Consider the following 17,569-nt stretch of genomic DNA (forward strand, 5'->3'; position numbering starts at 1 on the left):
GGTAAAGCGAATTAAACCTACGTGGCACGTCCAGATAGTCCTCGGGTAATATACAGTAGTCCAGAAGTTTTCTTTACCAGCCTCGCGTTTCCCGGATAGTTTCTTCAACCTTTTGTCGGATCGTTAGTTAATTGGCAGAGTCAACATACTGTTAAACTTCAGCCGTCGTATTTTTGCCGAGTGGAACGACCCGAGAGCTCGGTTTGTTACTACTCATGATTAAAGTGTACCTACCACTTAATTAAATCTAGACTAATTGATACATCACATACCTAAAACTATTTTGTAGATAGTGTCAACTCTGATGACTATACTCTCCTGGATCCCATGATACGCTAGACTACTTCTTCCTGTTGAGCCACGCGGTTCTTCTACGAATATGCTCTTGGCTGTCAAGAAGGTTTTGAAACTCCTGGAGCTCAATGCTAAGGAGCTCGGGAGGGGAAGTCTTTCTGGCGCTGCGGAATAGTTTCTTTGTAACTCTAACAGCCTCGGGAGAATTCTCCACGATGGTCTTTGCGCAATTGATTGCACTCTAAAGCGGCTAGCTTGATCAGTGAAAAGAAAAAAAGGAAGGAAAAAAAAAGAATTACGTCTTCTTACCTGGAGGCATTCATCCCAAGTTTCGAATGATTTGGCAGCCATGCCCCACGCCACGGCATCGCTACCGGACCAAGCCCGGCCAGTTAGCAACAACTCGGCCGCCCTCCCCGCGCCAACGGCATCCGGAAGCCGGCGTATCCCGCCACCCGCGGCCATGACCCCAAGCTGGACCTCGGGGAGGGCGAAGCGCGCATCTGTGGTCGTATAGATTATTTCGCAAGCCAAAGCAAGCTCGCAGCCTCCGCCCACGGCGATACCGCCCACTGCGGCTATGAGCGGGGCCGAGATGCCTTGTTCGAGAGTCGATACCAGCAGCTTTAGACTTTGAGTCACTTGGACCGACGGGAGACTTGCAAGTTCCGTCACGTCAAACCCGGCTGAAAAGCACACATGCGGGCTGTCGCTGCCGGCAAGAATGACTGCTGCGGTGGTTTCTTTGCGGTCCAGGTCCTCGAGGGTGCTGCAAATTTCCCTAATCAGATGCTGGGATAAAGCGTTCCTGTTGGAGGGCGAGTTAATTGTCACTTGGGTAGGTTGAGCTAGGCGATTAGTCTACGCAAAAAAGGTAGCAATCCTGGCAGTCCCGGGGGTACTTACCTAATGCCACTCTGGGTACAGGCCAGGTGACCTTGACAAGGTTTTTTGAGGAACTCATGGCTCGGAAATATCACTTTTGCTCTGGAAACCAGAATTAGCAGACCGGCTCAGCAAAAGGCTGTGCTCAATCTACTTTTGTATCCCAAGGGCGTTGGATACAAACAATATTACGTGGGAATTATTTTAAATAACTTCACTCGGACGACTTTGAGTTTATCGAAGACATCCTAACCATTTTGCGGCAAACTATTGATCGTCGCTGACGTTATACTAGCTACCTTAGTCAGGTTGATCAATAAACAGACGGAAAACACACTCTTTCTGCGCAAGTGGAACTTTAAAAAAAACCACTACGAGATACCACTATAGTGCTCACTGCTTCATCAATGTTGCACCGTTTTGCTCGACTGAACAGACCTCATTGAATTTGTAAAAGTAAAGAATAAACTTTATCGTACATAAATTTAAAATAATAGAGCCTATTGTTTATTAAAATATACTTTTTTCGGGACAGTTAATAAAAATCAAAAATCAAAGAAAAAAAAAAAGCGTAGATGCTTTTGCTCATAAAATTGTTAATATCTAATACAAAAATTAGTGAAGATATTATAGATATAAAGAGAAATTTATCAGAAGGGCCTAATTCCGGGCTTATAACGATATTTATTCTATATTTCTCGGATCTTTATTTATATAATTATTCCAATACTTAGAAATGCATAGTATTTAAACCGTATTACCTATTGCGGATATAAAGTCGACAAAATGTCCTCAAACTAAAACCAGCGCGATCTTTTTGGGGCAATTTGATTGGCCAAAAAGCCATATGGCTGGCAAGGCATATCGAGCGCTAGTTACACCCTGCAACGCATGGGGTTCTAGTTTGATTATTGAAACTATGATTACGTATAATTCAGCGCTTGTGAGCTAGATACCCAGCTCGCGGAAGCTTTATGCCTTTACACTGTACGATATCTTGTTACTGAATTAAACATGCTCCCGATGCAGCCGCGCCCTCAGTCTAGACCACTTCCTGTCAAATCACAAATCTCTAGCATACCAAACAAGACCTCAATCTTGGCACGTACACGTAAATATATGCTGTCCAAAAAGCTCTCTGATGACAAGGGGTTTGGTTTGCTGCCATTCCGAGCAACTGAACGTGCCTCGCCCTGCCTTCCAATGATATAATTCAAGGTCTTGGACATCCTCATCAGACGATGTTTCAGCAGCTCACGGATGCACATCCTCCACACCGTACCGTTGAGTTGGAATGAGCCAACGCAAAGCCGTAGTGTGCTGCCATCCGATATAGGCTTATCACTCTCGGCTCTGGCTTTGTTATTCTCGGCGACAACATCATCCTCATGACGTTCTCCCCGCCAACCTGTCATTCCCGGCCGGCTCTTTTCCGTCCCCAATATTTGAGTTTGCGGTTCGGGCGCAGAGAGTAGCCGAGACAGACCAGACTCCAGCACCTGTCTAGCCAGGTCCGTGAGCCAGTCGACACAAAGACCCACGTTCAATAGTGCTCTTTGATTATTACTGCATGCCCTGCACGATAGGATGGACGAGACGGCCACGTAAACGACCTCGTCTAAAAACAGAAGCAAATCAAGAGGGTAGCCTTTCGAGTTGGGGACTTTCTTTGCACCGCTGCCGTAACTGCAGACGTTTGCCAGCTTTGGATATGTAATGACCAGTTGAAGCCTTGCCATCAGGGATGGACAGGAACACAGCTGTCTTACAGGCATTGAAGCCCTCGGGACGATTGTTTCCAATGTGCGGTACATTTCTGTAATCCCCGAGGAAAGTTGCTGCCAAGCCTCATTGAACGGGTCCGGATGATCCAACGAGTGAGGTTTCGTTGGCAAAGTACCAAAGTCAGCGCTGTCTTGAGGTTGGACTTTTACTTGTTCAGTCCTGCTTTTGTCGCTGTTTATCGTCTTTTCAAGGGATATATGGTCGACATCTGCGCGAAACATTGTGTAACCCTTGCTAAAATCGCTACACCTGCTGGTTATGGAGCTGGGATTGCTAGTTTCAAAAAGGTAAAAACATGAGTCATCAGCTTGATGCAACGACGGTGTTTTCTGATGTCTGACGTTCGAATCTTGGGGAAGCGAGGCCGTTGAGAACATATTGTGCTCAGAAACAGGCGTTAAAAGGCGGTCCAGATCTGCCAAAGAGGCGGGAGATGCCGTGGCGTGTATGCTCTCGGTTGTCCAGTGATCCCATATCTCGGAAAATTGGGTATCAATGGAGCCTGTCTGGCCCTCTTCAAATCCAGTGGTACTATTCAGGCTTGTAGAAATCTCCGTGGCGACAGTGTTATTGAGTTGACGCCCTTCCCCCTCATTTGCCTGGCTTTCGTAGCTGCTCCTGACCCCAGAGCTGACAAGACCTGTCATCAAAAGGGGCGGGCTCGACTGTCCTCTTGCCTGAGGCTGGTCTGATCTACATGGAGTCGTCCGTCCCATGGAGGGCGGTGATGTGGTCGTGGTTGTGTTTGTGGAGGGGCGGGGAGGTCGTCCAACCCGACCCATGCGGCTGTATACACACGGTATACGACGATCGGCACATCGGCGACAAGCCGGCTTGTTGCCGTCACATTTTAGCTTGGATCTAGTGCAGAGATTACACGAGGCTCTGAGCTTGTGTATTTTCGATTGGTCCAGGGGTGAGGTCATCGTCTCGTCATTTCGTCCAGGAGATTTCATGTCGATCGCGGCTGTCTTTCTCCCAGGCCTCGGAAGCTCGGGGGTGGCTATGCACAGCTAGTTGGTGGGTTTATGTTAGCGGTGAACCCAAGGCTTGACGATATTGATACGAATGCCCGTTGAATTGGTTTCTTGCTCAAAATGGAGGGTAGATATGCAGGGGAAGTGCCAACTGATAGTAGGCAAGAGGCTGAAGTAAAAATTCCCCGGAAAACTTTTTCGTCTTTATACTATTGTTTTGAATATCAGCAAAAAGTCAAATTGCGATATAAAGTACAAGATAGAATCTGCGCTTGAATTGGCGCTCGACAAGTTAATGAACCCAAATAATGCTTCCCTGCAGCTCTTCCAATTTGGATTTGTCCGGTGTTTTGCTCATTTGCAATTGAATCATTTGCTACCAGGCTAGGTAGCATTCACACAAAGGTTCCTAGCACCTTTCAGGTATATCGTCTTATTTTCTTGCCGCTTTTTTTTTTGTGCCGACACCCCAAATGTAAAGTTTTCCCGATTTGGCTGGTGAGCCTAGTACAACCGGGCTTCAGATAGATTTCTTTTTACTAAACTTCCAGATGAAGGTTTATGCTACTGAAGTCAAAGATAAGCCTGGTGTCCAATCATTATCTGGATGAATAATTTGTTTATGCTATATGTAGACCCTGACATTGTACGGATGCGGCATCCCTTGGCCGTACAACATAAAGGCAGCCAGTGCCCATATCACTTGCATCTTGTGGGCGACAGCTCTAGTGTAACAACTGCCCCGCATAGGGTCTACCTTCCACTCCTTCCTTATCTCAATAACCATACCCGGGCTGTTGGTCTTATGGCAGTCTCCGCATGTACCTGCCAGTATGTTCATGAGTTGGCTGACATGGATCAAACGATAAACAATGACGAGTCGCCAAACGTACTGGAGAAAGCTGTGAAACTCGACTGGCAGCTATCTCGATGCACAAATGACATTCGCAACTGCGATCAATGCTCCTCGGATCTGCATGTGATTGTCGCCATTGAATCAAGACTGGAAAAGCTTATCGACATGCTAGAAGCCGCCTACCGCAACTATGTCAGCGGAAAGGCGCCGCACCCAGACAAGGTCGACGATGGGCAGAATGGTTTCGTGCTAGGGCGCCTTAAGCTTAGCCCTCAAGATACAGGTGTCTTGACTCGCAACTTGATCAGTGATGCCATGCATCGAAAGGTCTCCGTCATTCGACAGTTGAGACAGCAGACGCAGAGATGTGCAATGCAGCAGGAGATTATGGGTTCCTCACAATACGATGCCAGACCACACATCATATTCAGACAAAATATGGACGCCTGTAATGAGCTAGACGCTAAATTGCAGGCTTTGTTGGGAAGGGTATATTCAGTCATTGCGCAAGCAAAAATGAGCGCTGGCGGGCCCGGCGGAGTTGATTTCAATATCCCGAGCACAACAGGTTGGCCGGCTACCTCACACAGGGCTTGAACATGGGCATAGGAGATGCGGACAGGGACAGCGTAAATTCCACCAGTTAGATAAACAATAGAAAAAAGAAAAAAGACTAATTCTCACAAAGCTTCAGCTCCTCGTTGAAAGTCGATTGGAAAACATCTATGTGTTTCCTTGTCAACGCCGTATAGTGGTCTCCCGGGATGAAATGGAATGAGGAAATCCGCGCCAAAGCACTCCATCCCATAACTCTCTTCTCCCATTCATCCTTGGAAATGCCCCATTCAGGCAGTGGGGTAGCCCAAAAGGACGTGTACTTTGAGACGGTGCCCTCTGGGACGTAGTCTTGCGCGATGCGGCCGGTGCCGACAAACACCTGATGCCAGGCCTCCAACCTCTGACGGGTGATTCCGGCCGCCTCTAGACGAGTGCGGAACCGGCGCATGATCAATTGAGGGAACTCTGATAAATTCGCGTCTTTAAGGTTTTCCTTCGTTTTGTTTGCCTCCTCCGCGGTAAGGAGCCCTCGCGTTGAGAGCAGGTCCACGATGAAGAAGCGCATCGAGTCAAAGCTCATATGGCCCGCCCCCAGGTGCGGAGCATTGTCGACGCCCCCGATAAACACCACCTCGTCGCCACCGGCCTCGAGGGCCTTGGCCACCTCGAACGCGACGTTGCCCCCAAAACACATTCCAAGCAGCGCATAAGGCCCGCGGGGCACCACCTGCTTCATCTCACGGATGAAGGTTTCGACAGTGTCTTGCATGGTCTCGAAGTTGGCTTCGCCCTCCTGCAAGCCGCGAAGCCGCAGTCCGTAGATGGGCCGGTCGGGCAGGAAGCGTACCAGCTCAATCCAGCAGTGCAATTCGCCCCCTCCGGGAGGGAAGAGAAACAGGGCCGTTTTGCTCCCGTGGGCACTGAATGGTAAAATAAGACTTTTGCTGCTAGCAACGGACGCTCGGAATATTTCCTTTTCCAGTTCGTGGATTGTCCGGGCACTCATCAGCGCTGTGACGGGCAACGGCGCCTGGAGCTCGAGTTTGGCCTCCAGAGCCGCCTTGAGGAGTAACATGCCCCGGCTGTCCAGTCCGCCATTGGTAAGGTGCTGCAATAGGTCCGTATCCGGATCGATGTGTGGTGGTGCTTTTTCACCCCCTTTGAAGGACCAAGTCTCTTGAAGACATTCAAGAATTATTTGCTGCGTTTGGGATAATTTGGAGGTTGTCTCTAATAAAAGGTCGCGATTAACGGGTGGTACGTTGACCACCCCTGAAACCACTGGTTGCGTAGCCATCGAGGTTATAAAAAAGCAGTGCTACAGTGCAATACACTAGATGAATAACAAGTAACTGGTTTTAAAATCACCCATAGCCAAAGCGGAGCATCAGCATGTCGAAAAAGAGATAGCTCACGTTGTGTTCAAATGAATTTACCTAGATATTCGTAACTAAATGTTTGTCAGATTCAGCATCCTGGGGTATCATGCGTGGATTGACTGACTGACTGATCGGGACGTTTCGCAACCGACTTACACGACCGACTTCGGACATTATGTTTGCAAAAAGATAATCAGGATGCTCGGATCTTTTAAATTGTGATTTTAAGGCCATTTCTTGTTCCCTTCTTCGTCTCCGACACCCTTTATACTAATGTAGCACCACCCACAACGATTTTCCGCGTACGTTCAATCTCGCAACGTTTTCCCCTTTCCACTATTCGGCTTTTTCTTGTTGGGAGGAATTTGAGCACAGATACACAAAATCAAAACGATGGCAATCTTTTCAAACTGGATTTCTACGCATAAATCTATTATCCATGATTGGTGGATTGAACATGCCACCTATGGGTCGACTCTACTTTCCATTCTACCCATCCTAGGATTTATAACATTGTGTGGCCTGTGGATAAAGATACGGCATTTTAGGCCTAACAGGCTTGACCGATGGGAGTTTGACTGCCCCGAGGTCGAAAGAGATGAGGGAGGTCTGGAAAATACGCTTGTAAGAGGGCTTGCACAGGTAATCCACGACATGACTTTTAGACAAAATAATCAATTGTGCTTGATATCGTCGATAGCAGAGCTTCCACTGATAAGCTCGCTTGACAGTACCCCAACGATCCATTTAAGGTCATGTCGGCCGATGGTTACCTGGTATTCCTGCCTGCCCATCACATCCAGGAACTGTGCATGCACCCCAGGACCGAAGTCTCCTTTGGCCACATGGTTGAACAATACTTTTCCACCCGCTACACCGGCTTCGGCGCCAACAACGCAACATTTCTCAAGGGCACCAAGCTCGGGATTGTATCCAACGGGTCCGCCTTCATCCCGGCCATGTTTGACGAAGCCGAATCATGCATAAGCCGAATATTTGGAGCCCCTTGCCCCGACGACGACGGATACGTACACGTAAACGTCACGTATGCGGCCGGCCAGACGACGGCACAGATAATGGCCCGCAGCTTCGTCGGCAAGGGCCTCTCTCGCTCGGGAGATTGGGTGGACGGTCAGCTGGCATACTTGAGCTTCGTCTGGGCCGCCGCGCGCGGCATCCAGGCCTGGCCAATGTGGCTGCAGCCGCTGGTTTACCGCTTCGTCAAGGGCTACAGGGACCTGCGCGAGGAGGAGCGTCGAATAGCCGACCGCCTGCGGCCGGATTTCGACGCAGCCAGGCTCGGACTGGCTGGCAAGGGTATTGAGCACACCATGATTGACGACTTCTTGTCCGTCACGCCCCCCGCCAACCGGGAAGACGTCATGTTCCATATGACTCTGCAGTACCAGCTAATATTTACTGCTATACATCCTACTTCAGAGACGGTATGGAAAAATAGTCGCGCGCTTTTCTTCTTCATTTTCTTTTTTTCCCCCCTTTGTAGAAACCGCTAACTTTGAGTAATGTCACGGAACCCAAAAGATGTGGCAAGTATTATACGACCTAGCGCTTTACCCACATTGTCAAGAACTTTTGAGAGAGGAGCTTGCTGGGGTTGATCGAACGAATACCCGATCGTGGCTCAGCCAGGTCCCAAAAATGGATAGCTTCATGAAGGAGTCACAGCGACACCACTCAGCAGCTTTGGGTTAGTGCTTCCAGATATTTACGCGGCTAGCCGCGCGACTACTGTTTAACTTCTGACAAGGTTCTCATTTAGTTACATTGACTAGGAAGGTTCTCAAACCGATCCAGCTTTCGACCGGTCTATCGATCCCAGCTGGTTGCCAAGTATCGTACATGACCGATGCCGTCAACAGGGACCCCAAACGTTGGAGCGACCCTTTCGAATTTGATCCTCTGCGATTTTACAAGCTCCGGAATTCACTGGATGAGGAGTCCCAAAAAACAAAACTTAATTACTCCTACTCAGGGTAAGTACTAACTCTAGAACAAGGTTAATGTATTTGACTTTTATTCCAGAAAAAAAAAAAAAAAAACCAAACAGGCTGACACACTATTGTTTACACAATAGACCCGACCAGCTAAACTTTGGCTACGGAGTTCAAGCCTGCTGCGGTCGAGTCTACGCTGGGTGGACAATCAAGATGGTTATTGCAGAGTTAGTGCTCAAGTATGACTTGAAGTTGAGCGAGGGTCCTGGTACGGGTGACGTGAATAGGAATTTCACGGTTAGAAGCCAGAGGATTGGCAACCCAAAGGCAAAGATCTTGGCTCGCCGGAGGGCGGTCTGAACCATATTCCCTCTCTCGGGTAAGGTTTGAGTCAGTAGGTATTCAATATCACATACTCGAGGTCGACAAAAGGGGCTGGCGGATTATGCAAACAAACTTTTTACGTTCGTCTGTCCTTGAAATGACTGGGGTTATACGGTCAGTATCTGTGACAGTAGTACAAGGTGGGTTATTTTAGAATATTTTACTATAGGCCTTGGGAACCTGAAGAATTGGCTTCATGAAGTCTCAGAGTCAAGCAGTAAATTGCTAGTGCTCTCTATGCAAGAGCGCATAACTTGATCAATCTTACTGTCCTCGCTATGTTCGGTAAATTATTTCCAGATACAGTCAGGCCTTGGCAAACCCAAGAGAGTCAGACAGATTGCGACAGGGTTATGACGAGGGAAATATATATGACTCTTTTTTCGCCTTCGATGAACTCGGGTCGTTTTGTATCGGCACAATTCAAAGATGGGAAGATTGATCCGTAGTAAACTAGCCGCTGATAACAACGAGGAAGGCTGCATGCGTCATGTCCAGGTCTCTTCAACAACCCGCAAGTGACACCCTTGCGACAGTACAGCCTTTTCCCTCTCTTTGTTCATATTTGAATGTGTGTTCATATGAGGTAAAGAAGTTTAAGATGCTAGCTAAAGTCAATATTTCCACAAGGTTTGGGGCTTTTTTACATTTGCAAGAAAGAGAGACCAAGTAACAAAAGATCAATAGAAAGCCCATTGACACAAGCAGTTGATCGAATATGGCCAAGGAATTCGCTAGAGCCGAACACGGATTCCGCAATACTGGGTTCGAAAAATTGGAGGTAGACGATGGTCACCAAACCCTAGAGAAGCCACCAACGCAAACGGCTGTGGTTGCTGCGTTGACATTCGGGCTCTGTCTTGTGTCTTTTGCAGCGGCGATTGACAACACCATCCTCGGTATGTTTAAGAAAAGCATGTATTTGAACTGCCGATTATAATGTTCGTGGATCATCATTGACGCTGTCCGGTATGCAAACAGCAACTGCCATACCACGAATCACCTCCGACTTTGCCTCCCTTGACAGCTCAGGATGGTATCGCAATGCATCGTTGGTCGTTTCCACGGCTCTGCAGCTGCCGCTCGGCAAGGTCTACACGCTATTCAACGTGAACTGGACCTACTTAGCCAGCGTCGTCATTTTCGAGATTGGTTCAGTCATGTGCGCTGTCGCCCCCAATTCCAGCACCTTCATCGCAGGCCGCATCGTATCGGGCGTGGGAACATCGGCGCTCTATTCCGGAGCCATCAACATCCTAGGCCTATACGCGCCCGAGCAAATTCGCCCTGCCTTGTTTGGCATTGTTACCAGCATGGTTGGGGTCGCCTCCTTGGTTGGACCGCCTTTGGGGGGTGCCTTTACAGATTCCCCTCGGACGACGTGGAGATGGTGTTTCTGGATCAACCTTCCCATTGGCGCTGTGGCCGGTGGATGCATTTTTGCATCAATACGAGCCTCGCGTGCTCGTCGCCTGGCAAATAATAAGGAACACGAAAATAACTCGCAAATGTCAGCACCAATTTTACTAAAGCGAAAGTTGTTCAAGTTGGATCCTTTGGGCACTCTGCTCCTAATCCCAGCTGTGGCCAGCCTTCTCATCGCCCTGCAATGGGGCGGAACCACATATGATTGGAAGGATGGACGCGTCTGGGGCTGCCTGCTCTGCTCTGGACTCATCCTCATCGCATTCGTCGCGGTTGAAATGAGACTGGGGAACGATGCTATAATCCCCCCTCAGCTTGTCGTCCGCCGCTCTGTGCCGGCTGGAGTGCTTTTCATCGCTGCACTCTCCGCCGCCATGTACACACACGTCTTCTTCCTGCCGTTTTACTTCCAGGGAGTCCTGGGGCTAAGCGCCACGGACTCGGGCCTCCGCACCATGGCCTACGTCGGGACCATGGCGCTCAGCGGCATCTTTGCCGGCGGGGCCATGTCGTCGGCTAAGGGGGGCTGGGTTTCGAAGCACAAGCCGTACGCCTGGTTCGGCGCGTCACTCTTTGCCGCCGCCGCGGGGCTGCTGCACACTCTTGCTCCCGATTCCGCCACCGCAAAGATGGTGGGCTATCAACTGCTGGCGGGAGTTGGGCTCGGCGTCGGGTGGCAGGTTCCTTTCGTCGCCATCCAGCGGGACAAAACCCTTGGCCAGATCCCCGGCGATGTCCAAGCCATCGCCAACGCCCTCGTTGCCTTTTCTACCTCTTTTGGAGCTGCGCTGGGCATCGCCGTCGCTCAAAACATTTTTTCGGTGAGGCTGGCTCAGGGTTTGAGTATGATCCCAGGCGTGACCCCTGAGCAAGTCGACTTGATTATTGATGGTGGTTTGGTGACGGGTTTTAGAGATTCCAACGTTTTCAACGATAGATTGGTGGCTTCAATTGCGAAGACTCTCAGCGACTCAATTAGTGCTACGTTTATATTTCCTATCGTTGTCGGCACGCTGGCTGCTTTTTTTGGTCTTATTTTCCCATAGGCCTTCGCTGTCGTCAATCTGGCAGCTCCAATAGACTTTTGCGGGATTTAATAATTTCGCGATTATTCCCTGAAAATTACTGACATTCGTCCCCCGACTACTGTGCCAATATCAAGTTTACAATTACACGGTGGTCAAGTCCAAAACAATCATTTGCAGCATCTAAAGCCGGACGACAAGTTGTTATTCAAAAAAAAAACCCCCCGAGTAGGACCGGAGGCACTTGGGTCGTTGATTTGGTATCAAAGTCATGGATACTAGCTCAAAGTTTATCTTTTTTCCTCGACAAGGAAGTGAGTCAATAGCTCATGATACCTTCCAGAGTTTGAAAGGAGCATTTAAATGCCCCGATAAACAAATAAATTGTTGACGAGGCCTATTTAAAGTCACGAGACAACTTTCTTTCCCCGGTATTATCTAAAAACTAGAACAACAAAACTACGCTCAATTCAACAAGTCCCCTTTGTTTCGGCCACAGGGCTGAAAAAAATTAAAATTCTTTGCTTACATTTTCACCATCATGGAAAGTACCAATCAGCTGCAGGGGGAACTTTGGGTTCCGACTATTTCTACTTTTACTCTGTCAACAAGGGTTACATATTTCATCGTTGGTGTTCTTATCGGCATCCTTGCTTTTTTCTTCTGGCCGAAAGGTCGACGACCGACTATGAATGTGCCGCTCGTCGAGCCACCCAGTACTGGCGCTTATGATTTCCCATCACTCCTCATCAAGGGCTACTTTGACAACCCGAACCAGCCATACAAACTCGCCGGCCCCAAGTCGGACCTCATCTTGTTGCCCCCGAGGTATGCCGGGGAGCTTGGTACCTATGGAAGCAGCAAGCTCAGCTTTGGGGCCGCGATTCACGACTTTTGGGTCTCCCCGCACACCACCTGGAGATACCATCTCGATGATGAAACGGGCCGCCAAACTCTGATGGGCAGCTTCAAACGTAACGGTGCAAACATTGTGCGGCAGTTGGACGAGGAAATCATACTTGCGTTTTCGCAGTGGCGGGATGTTACAGACCACTGGACCGAACTTGCCATCAACCCCAGCATCCGGCCTCTGATTAATCAAACGTTTGGCCGCGTCCTGGTCGGTGCACCCTTGTGCCGCAGCAAGGAGTGGCTTGACTGTGCATCCGGGCTCGGGCTGAAATTGATGCTGGCGGCTCGGGACCTCCGCGGCTTCCCGAGCTGGGCGCAACCGTGGGTTAAGCATTTCTTGCCAACATACCGGGCACTCATGGGGGCGCGACGGCCTTTGGTCCGCTTATCCGAGCCCTTGGTTCGCAAAAAGCTGTCGGGCCTTGGCATGGAAAAGATCAACGGGCGGGAGGATCACGATATGATCAATTATCAAATCAAGCACGCTGTGGGGTGGAGGGCAATGGACGTTGATTTCCACACAGGTCAACTATTTGACAATGTTTTTGCCGGCGATAGTGAGTCTCCAAATTCTTTATCTGATTGCTTTACTGAACTGAACAAATTAACATGTCTGCGAAACCAGATCAACTAGTCAACGCTGTATGTAACTGGTCGCAAGCAACGAGTAATATTGATCAAGATTTGCGAAATCTGGCAAGCTCACGCGCACCCCCCAAATTGTCTCACTTAGCTCTTACAGTGCATATACGATTTGGCAGCACACCCCGAATACCACGAGCCTTTGCGCGACGAGATCCGTGCCGTGTGCGGAAAAGATGACCAGCTAACCATTGAAAGCCTGGCACGGCTCAGAAGGGTGGACAGCTTCATGAAGGAGGTCGTCCGCCTCCGACCCGGCACGCTGAGTACGTAACTAATTTCTTTTTTTTTTCTCTTTTTTTCTTTTGCGAAGTCATGATATTCTTGATTTAAAACTTGCCTCCCGCTCACCAAAGTTTGTCGACAGTTGTGATGGCACGCAAGGCCCTGGTCGACGTCACTCTATCCGATGGTCTTGTAGTGCCACGAGGCGTCACCGTGGCCATGCCATCTTTTGCGCTCAACCACGACCCTTCAATCTACGGTGACGACGCGGCCGAGTTCAAGCCGTTTCGCTTCGTGCAAGATGACCAAGAGGGAGACTTCACCAAGGTAACACCGGCCCACCTGGCATTCGAATCTACCGTGGGCGCCGGCCTTGATTTTGGCCGCGGGAAAGCCACCTGTCCCGGAAGGTATTATGCACTCTGGGTCATGAAAGTGGTGTTTGTTCGCTTCGTCCTCAACTACGAAGTTAAGCTCAAGCCTGGGGCTGAGAGGCCGCCCAATATTGATGCAAACGTGCACAAGATTGCGAATCTACAGGGTGATATTTTGATCCGAAGGCTACAGTGCTAGGGAATGAAATGGTTGCGCTAGAGATGAAATATATGTGGAATTTATATATTGGAGTCACCCAGCGATGACGCCGATGAGGGTCGGTTAAACTTGTATCAAATGGATGTATTTAGTGTGCCCATGATAGAAATCACAATGCTAGCTGATCTAAATCCTATCAAGCTACAGCCGCAACTGTAACTATAGCATTTGCGATTTCCCTAACTTGTTTTTCGTCTGTTGGTACGACATGGTCATTTTCATACTCAAAGCACTTGACCACCTCCCCATTGAAACATTGCACGATCCGCCTGCTTTGGCTTTCCCATTGATCCAAGGTCCCGATGACCGCCACCGTTGGCACATTGATAGGTTTGTTCCGCCAGTCATACTCGCCCTCCTGCGCGTCTAAAAATTGCAAAGGCATTCCCGTCCCGTTTATAATGACCCCAAACCTGAACCTGTAATAGACGTCCGACCGCAGGTCAGGCCGCTTTGCTGCGAGATCCTGGGCGGCCAGTATACCCGCCACGATGCCCGCAGAGGACGAGAAGCCGAGGATCCCCACAAAGGCGTCCCTGTCGTCTCCGTATTCGTACCGGAGGTCATTGGCGGTCTCGACGGCGGCGGCGACGGCCGAGGGCCCGTCCACCTGCGGATTGAAATCGTCTCGCGGGAACCAGCGGTAAAAAGGCCCACAGTCGTCAAAGAATGGCGAAACCCCGAACCCAGCCTGGCACTCAAAGGGCGCAGTGACGTGCACCAGCTCGATGTTGTGCGGCGCCAGGGCCCGGGCGAGGTGGCGCGCCTGAGCTGCGAAGATGGCGGCGTTGGTGCCGTCGCCGTGGAGGCAGAGGATTCTGGAAACAGGCTGCTTCATTCTTTGTTTCCTTTCTATCTCTCTTTTTGGGAGGGATTTGGATTATGGGTAATGGTGATTTATTGCATATAGATGGTGCTCGAGCTGAAGTGCAGTCACTGGGTTGTCGCTTTAGACTTCTGGGAGGCTGGCTGAAGGATCTGCCTTCAAGTGAGACTGAGTGGGTAACGGGAAAACATGCTTGGTCCTGCGCGTCTAGCATGGATATCCATGGCTGTATTGCACAAGCTTAAACTGACTTTTCCGGGTTGTTTTGATGATGGGACTTTTTTGTCTTTGACTGAAAAAAAAAGTTCGGGCGTTAGGTTAAGCGGGGCTTTATGAGTAAGAAAATGAGCCGATTTGGTGCATTTTATTACACCGGTGGCTAGTGTAATAAACATCCCGATCTAAAAAGGCCCGTCCAGAATGACAAGGACTTCGAATACTAGTCAGAATGTGGAAAGAGGAAACAAAAAAGGACCCGGACCAGAACTGGCTTCCCACATCATTTTGCCACAGGTTCTTGAAGATAGATACCTGTAACCTTGGAATCCACCCGGCAATGTGCTATAGGATAGGGCTTTGCGGGCCCTTCGAGCTTAGTCCCATCATGTTTCTGCGTAATCCGTTCCATGATAATCTCTAGTCGCGCCAAAGGAATCTCAACCAAGAGAAGCTGTTTGCAAGTGTATACTAGGCTGGTATCATGTTTTCGACGTAGGAAACGGATAAAGTCCAATACTTGCTATACTGCATCGAAACACATGCAAGGTTGTACGGATTTCATCGTAGCTGAATCAACTAGATATGCATTACTGGCAATTGCCGGTGTATTTCGCCAAGTTATGGAAACAAACACTTTTCCCCGCAATCAAATCCAGCTTCCAACCCCTCAAACAGAAACTCTTATGTAGAGTGGTGAATCAACCAACAAGGTCACATACTCCCGCGTCTTAACCACCGGGTCGTCGATGTCTAACGGATGAAACGAGTATACAAAGTTCGCAATTGCTACTCGTTGCATGGCCAACGTGAGACTTTTTTTTATCATACTCTTGATGTTAGTGGCTGCTGCTCAGATTGACCGAGAAGAAATATTTTGGATAAGCAAGACCTTACTTTTGCCCTATACACTGCCTTGTACCCCTAGAGAAAGGCTGCATATGGGCTTCCATTTCTGCTCTGTTCTCGACGTTGAGCCAGCGTTTGGGGTCATACTTGTCTGGCTGTGGAAACACGTCCTCGTTGTAGCATCCATAAAAGGCCGAGGTTGCGACAACAGACTGAAGGTCGCCCGAAAGGTTAGTAGGGGAGCTGAATAGGCAGCAACTAAAAAGAAGGTCAAGGGTATCGGGGACTGCAAAAACGAACCCCAGGAGGGAAATATGTCCCCCTATAAGTCCACCCGGTCGAGGGCACCACGCGTGGCATGTGGCCACGAATTGGGCAAGACAAGCGTAAGCCCTCGTTTAGGACAGCGTTCAGAAGTGGAAGCTGGGCGAGCTTTTCTATTTGAGGACGACGGTCAAACATGTCCATCATGGGGTGTAACTCTTCCTGCAGCTCCCTCCACAGATTTGGCTGTCTTGCGAGGTGGTGCATGCCGATAGAGAGGGCGGCAGCGGTCGTATCGGCCCCTGAAAAGAAGAAGCGTCAGAAACTTGATTTTGTGAACATTGTCTCTTTTGCTTTGTTTTTGTCTTTTTTTGCAGATATGACACTCACCAGCTGCTAGGATAACAATTCCATCGGATATAATCTGCCCCTCTGACGGTTTGTATCCTCTCTTTTCTTGCCATGCAGCCGACGCAAGGTTAGAGAAAACGGTCTGGTTTGGGTCAATTTCTCCAGCCTCAACTCCCTCTCTTGTATCTCGCAACGCTTGCGCCGCATACTGAATATTGCAACTGTGTCAATGATCAGGCCGTGCACGTGCGGTTTGACTTGTGGTTCCTCACCTGGCCAAGGAGCTTGTTAGGGACCAATTTTGGAAACAATGGGGCGATGTATGGGATGAGAGCCCTTAGAAAGGGAAAGTGCTGAAACTGTTCCGCACCTTGCGTTAGTGATCTTGCTCTTGTCTACCGTACGCAATGAAAATCGCCTATTTGGATTGGGGTCTTACATAAATGACACTCTCGGCCGCGACGTCAAAAACATGGAATAAATCAGATTCGAACCTCTCCAAGCTCTCGGCGCACCTGCCAAAGGTCCACGTGGTGACAATGTCCAGCGCGTAGCTCCGGAAAACCCTGACCAGGCTGACCGTGGCGTCACCGCGGGCCCCCTTCTCGGCAAGACGGTTGCCGTTGCCGTCTCGTATTCCGCGAATCATAGCATTGGATTTCTCCCATAGTAGATGTTGCGCATCAGGCGCGGTGACGCGCGACTGTGCAAAGACTGGGGCCAACAGGCGCAGGTGAGCGGCGTGCGTCCCCGGGTCGAGCTCGGTGAAGATGCTGTAGGCTGCGGAGCTTTGAAACGCCTTGTAGTGGTAGGCCGGCTTTACCCACGGATTGCTCTGCGAGTAAATGCTGGTGTTTGCATGTGCGTCATTGATCGAGACTTCGTTTGGAGATATTCGCACCAAAGGGCCTGAAAGAATACAGGTTTAGAATATGTTTCTCTTCTTGTCTTCAAAGCTTTCAATCATTTCCTTTCGGGTGCTCCGTCTCTCATTTTTCAACTCACCCAAACGTGCGTGCAGCTCTCGAATATAATTGTGAGGATTTCCAGTGTAATCATGGAAAAACAGCCAAAGCCTTGTAATTTTGGCGAGGAAAGGACCAGGGACATTTCTCAAGGGATGAAAAAATACGTTATAGAACAGCACGGAAATCAAATAAAAGAGGA

At 49.4% G+C, this 17,569-nt stretch overlaps 9 protein-coding genes across 9 annotated transcripts; 5 read left to right on the forward strand and 4 right to left on the reverse strand.

The window, feature by feature from the left end:
* Positions 1 to 340: 340 nt before the first annotated feature.
* Positions 341 to 1,258, reverse strand: PgNI_11804 (uncharacterized protein; the record flags this gene model as incomplete). Its single annotated transcript, XM_031131768.1, has 3 exons — positions 341 to 514; positions 604 to 1,127; positions 1,201 to 1,258. The coding sequence occupies 3 exons, from the start codon at positions 1,256 to 1,258 to the stop codon at positions 341 to 343; spliced, it is 756 nt and encodes a 251-aa protein (XP_030976360.1).
* A 3,536-nt stretch (positions 1,259 to 4,794) lies between these two features.
* PgNI_11805 (uncharacterized protein) lies at positions 4,795 to 5,394 on the forward strand (the record flags this gene model as incomplete). The annotated part of the gene is made up of 1 exon (XM_031131769.1): positions 4,795 to 5,394. One exon carries the CDS (start codon positions 4,795 to 4,797, stop codon positions 5,392 to 5,394), a length of 600 nt encoding a protein of 199 aa, XP_030976359.1.
* Positions 5,395 to 5,470: 76 nt separating this feature from the next.
* PgNI_11806 (uncharacterized protein) lies at positions 5,471 to 6,908 on the reverse strand (the record flags this gene model as incomplete). The annotated part of the gene is made up of 2 exons (XM_031131770.1): positions 5,471 to 6,556; positions 6,891 to 6,908. The coding sequence occupies 2 exons, from the start codon at positions 6,906 to 6,908 to the stop codon at positions 5,471 to 5,473; spliced, it is 1,104 nt and encodes a 367-aa protein (XP_030976361.1).
* A 581-nt stretch (positions 6,909 to 7,489) lies between these two features.
* Positions 7,490 to 8,331, forward strand: PgNI_11807 (uncharacterized protein; the record flags this gene model as incomplete). Its single annotated transcript, XM_031131771.1, has 2 exons — positions 7,490 to 8,179; positions 8,302 to 8,331. 2 exons carry the CDS (start codon positions 7,490 to 7,492, stop codon positions 8,329 to 8,331), a joined length of 720 nt encoding a protein of 239 aa, XP_030976554.1.
* A 62-nt stretch (positions 8,332 to 8,393) lies between these two features.
* On the forward strand, positions 8,394 to 9,049 carry PgNI_11808 (uncharacterized protein; the record flags this gene model as incomplete). The annotated part of the gene is made up of 3 exons (XM_031131772.1): positions 8,394 to 8,442; positions 8,515 to 8,728; positions 8,830 to 9,049. 3 exons carry the CDS (start codon positions 8,394 to 8,396, stop codon positions 9,047 to 9,049), a joined length of 483 nt encoding a protein of 160 aa, XP_030976358.1.
* Positions 9,050 to 9,791: 742 nt separating this feature from the next.
* On the forward strand, positions 9,792 to 11,544 carry PgNI_11809 (uncharacterized protein; the record flags this gene model as incomplete). The annotated part of the gene is made up of 2 exons (XM_031131773.1): positions 9,792 to 9,972; positions 10,055 to 11,544. The coding sequence occupies 2 exons, from the start codon at positions 9,792 to 9,794 to the stop codon at positions 11,542 to 11,544; spliced, it is 1,671 nt and encodes a 556-aa protein (XP_030976357.1).
* Positions 11,545 to 12,211: 667 nt separating this feature from the next.
* On the forward strand, positions 12,212 to 13,875 carry PgNI_11810 (uncharacterized protein; the record flags this gene model as incomplete). Its single annotated transcript, XM_031131774.1, has 4 exons — positions 12,212 to 12,992; positions 13,061 to 13,077; positions 13,169 to 13,343; positions 13,445 to 13,875. 4 exons carry the CDS (start codon positions 12,212 to 12,214, stop codon positions 13,873 to 13,875), a joined length of 1,404 nt encoding a protein of 467 aa, XP_030976540.1.
* A 157-nt stretch (positions 13,876 to 14,032) lies between these two features.
* Positions 14,033 to 14,734, reverse strand: PgNI_11811 (uncharacterized protein; the record flags this gene model as incomplete). The annotated part of the gene is made up of 1 exon (XM_031131775.1): positions 14,033 to 14,734. One exon carries the CDS (start codon positions 14,732 to 14,734, stop codon positions 14,033 to 14,035), a length of 702 nt encoding a protein of 233 aa, XP_030976522.1.
* Positions 14,735 to 15,831: 1,097 nt separating this feature from the next.
* PgNI_11812 (uncharacterized protein) lies at positions 15,832 to 17,461 on the reverse strand (the record flags this gene model as incomplete). Its single annotated transcript, XM_031131776.1, has 6 exons — positions 15,832 to 15,999; positions 16,088 to 16,353; positions 16,442 to 16,610; positions 16,675 to 16,761; positions 16,842 to 17,237; positions 17,408 to 17,461. 6 exons carry the CDS (start codon positions 17,459 to 17,461, stop codon positions 15,832 to 15,834), a joined length of 1,140 nt encoding a protein of 379 aa, XP_030976538.1.
* Positions 17,462 to 17,569: the final 108 nt, after the last annotated feature.

This window comes from Pyricularia grisea (assembly GCF_004355905.1).
Source record: "Pyricularia grisea strain NI907 chromosome V map unlocalized Pyricularia_grisea_NI907_Scaffold_10, whole genome shotgun sequence".
NCBI lineage: Eukaryota > Fungi > Ascomycota > Sordariomycetes > Magnaporthales > Pyriculariaceae > Pyricularia > Pyricularia grisea.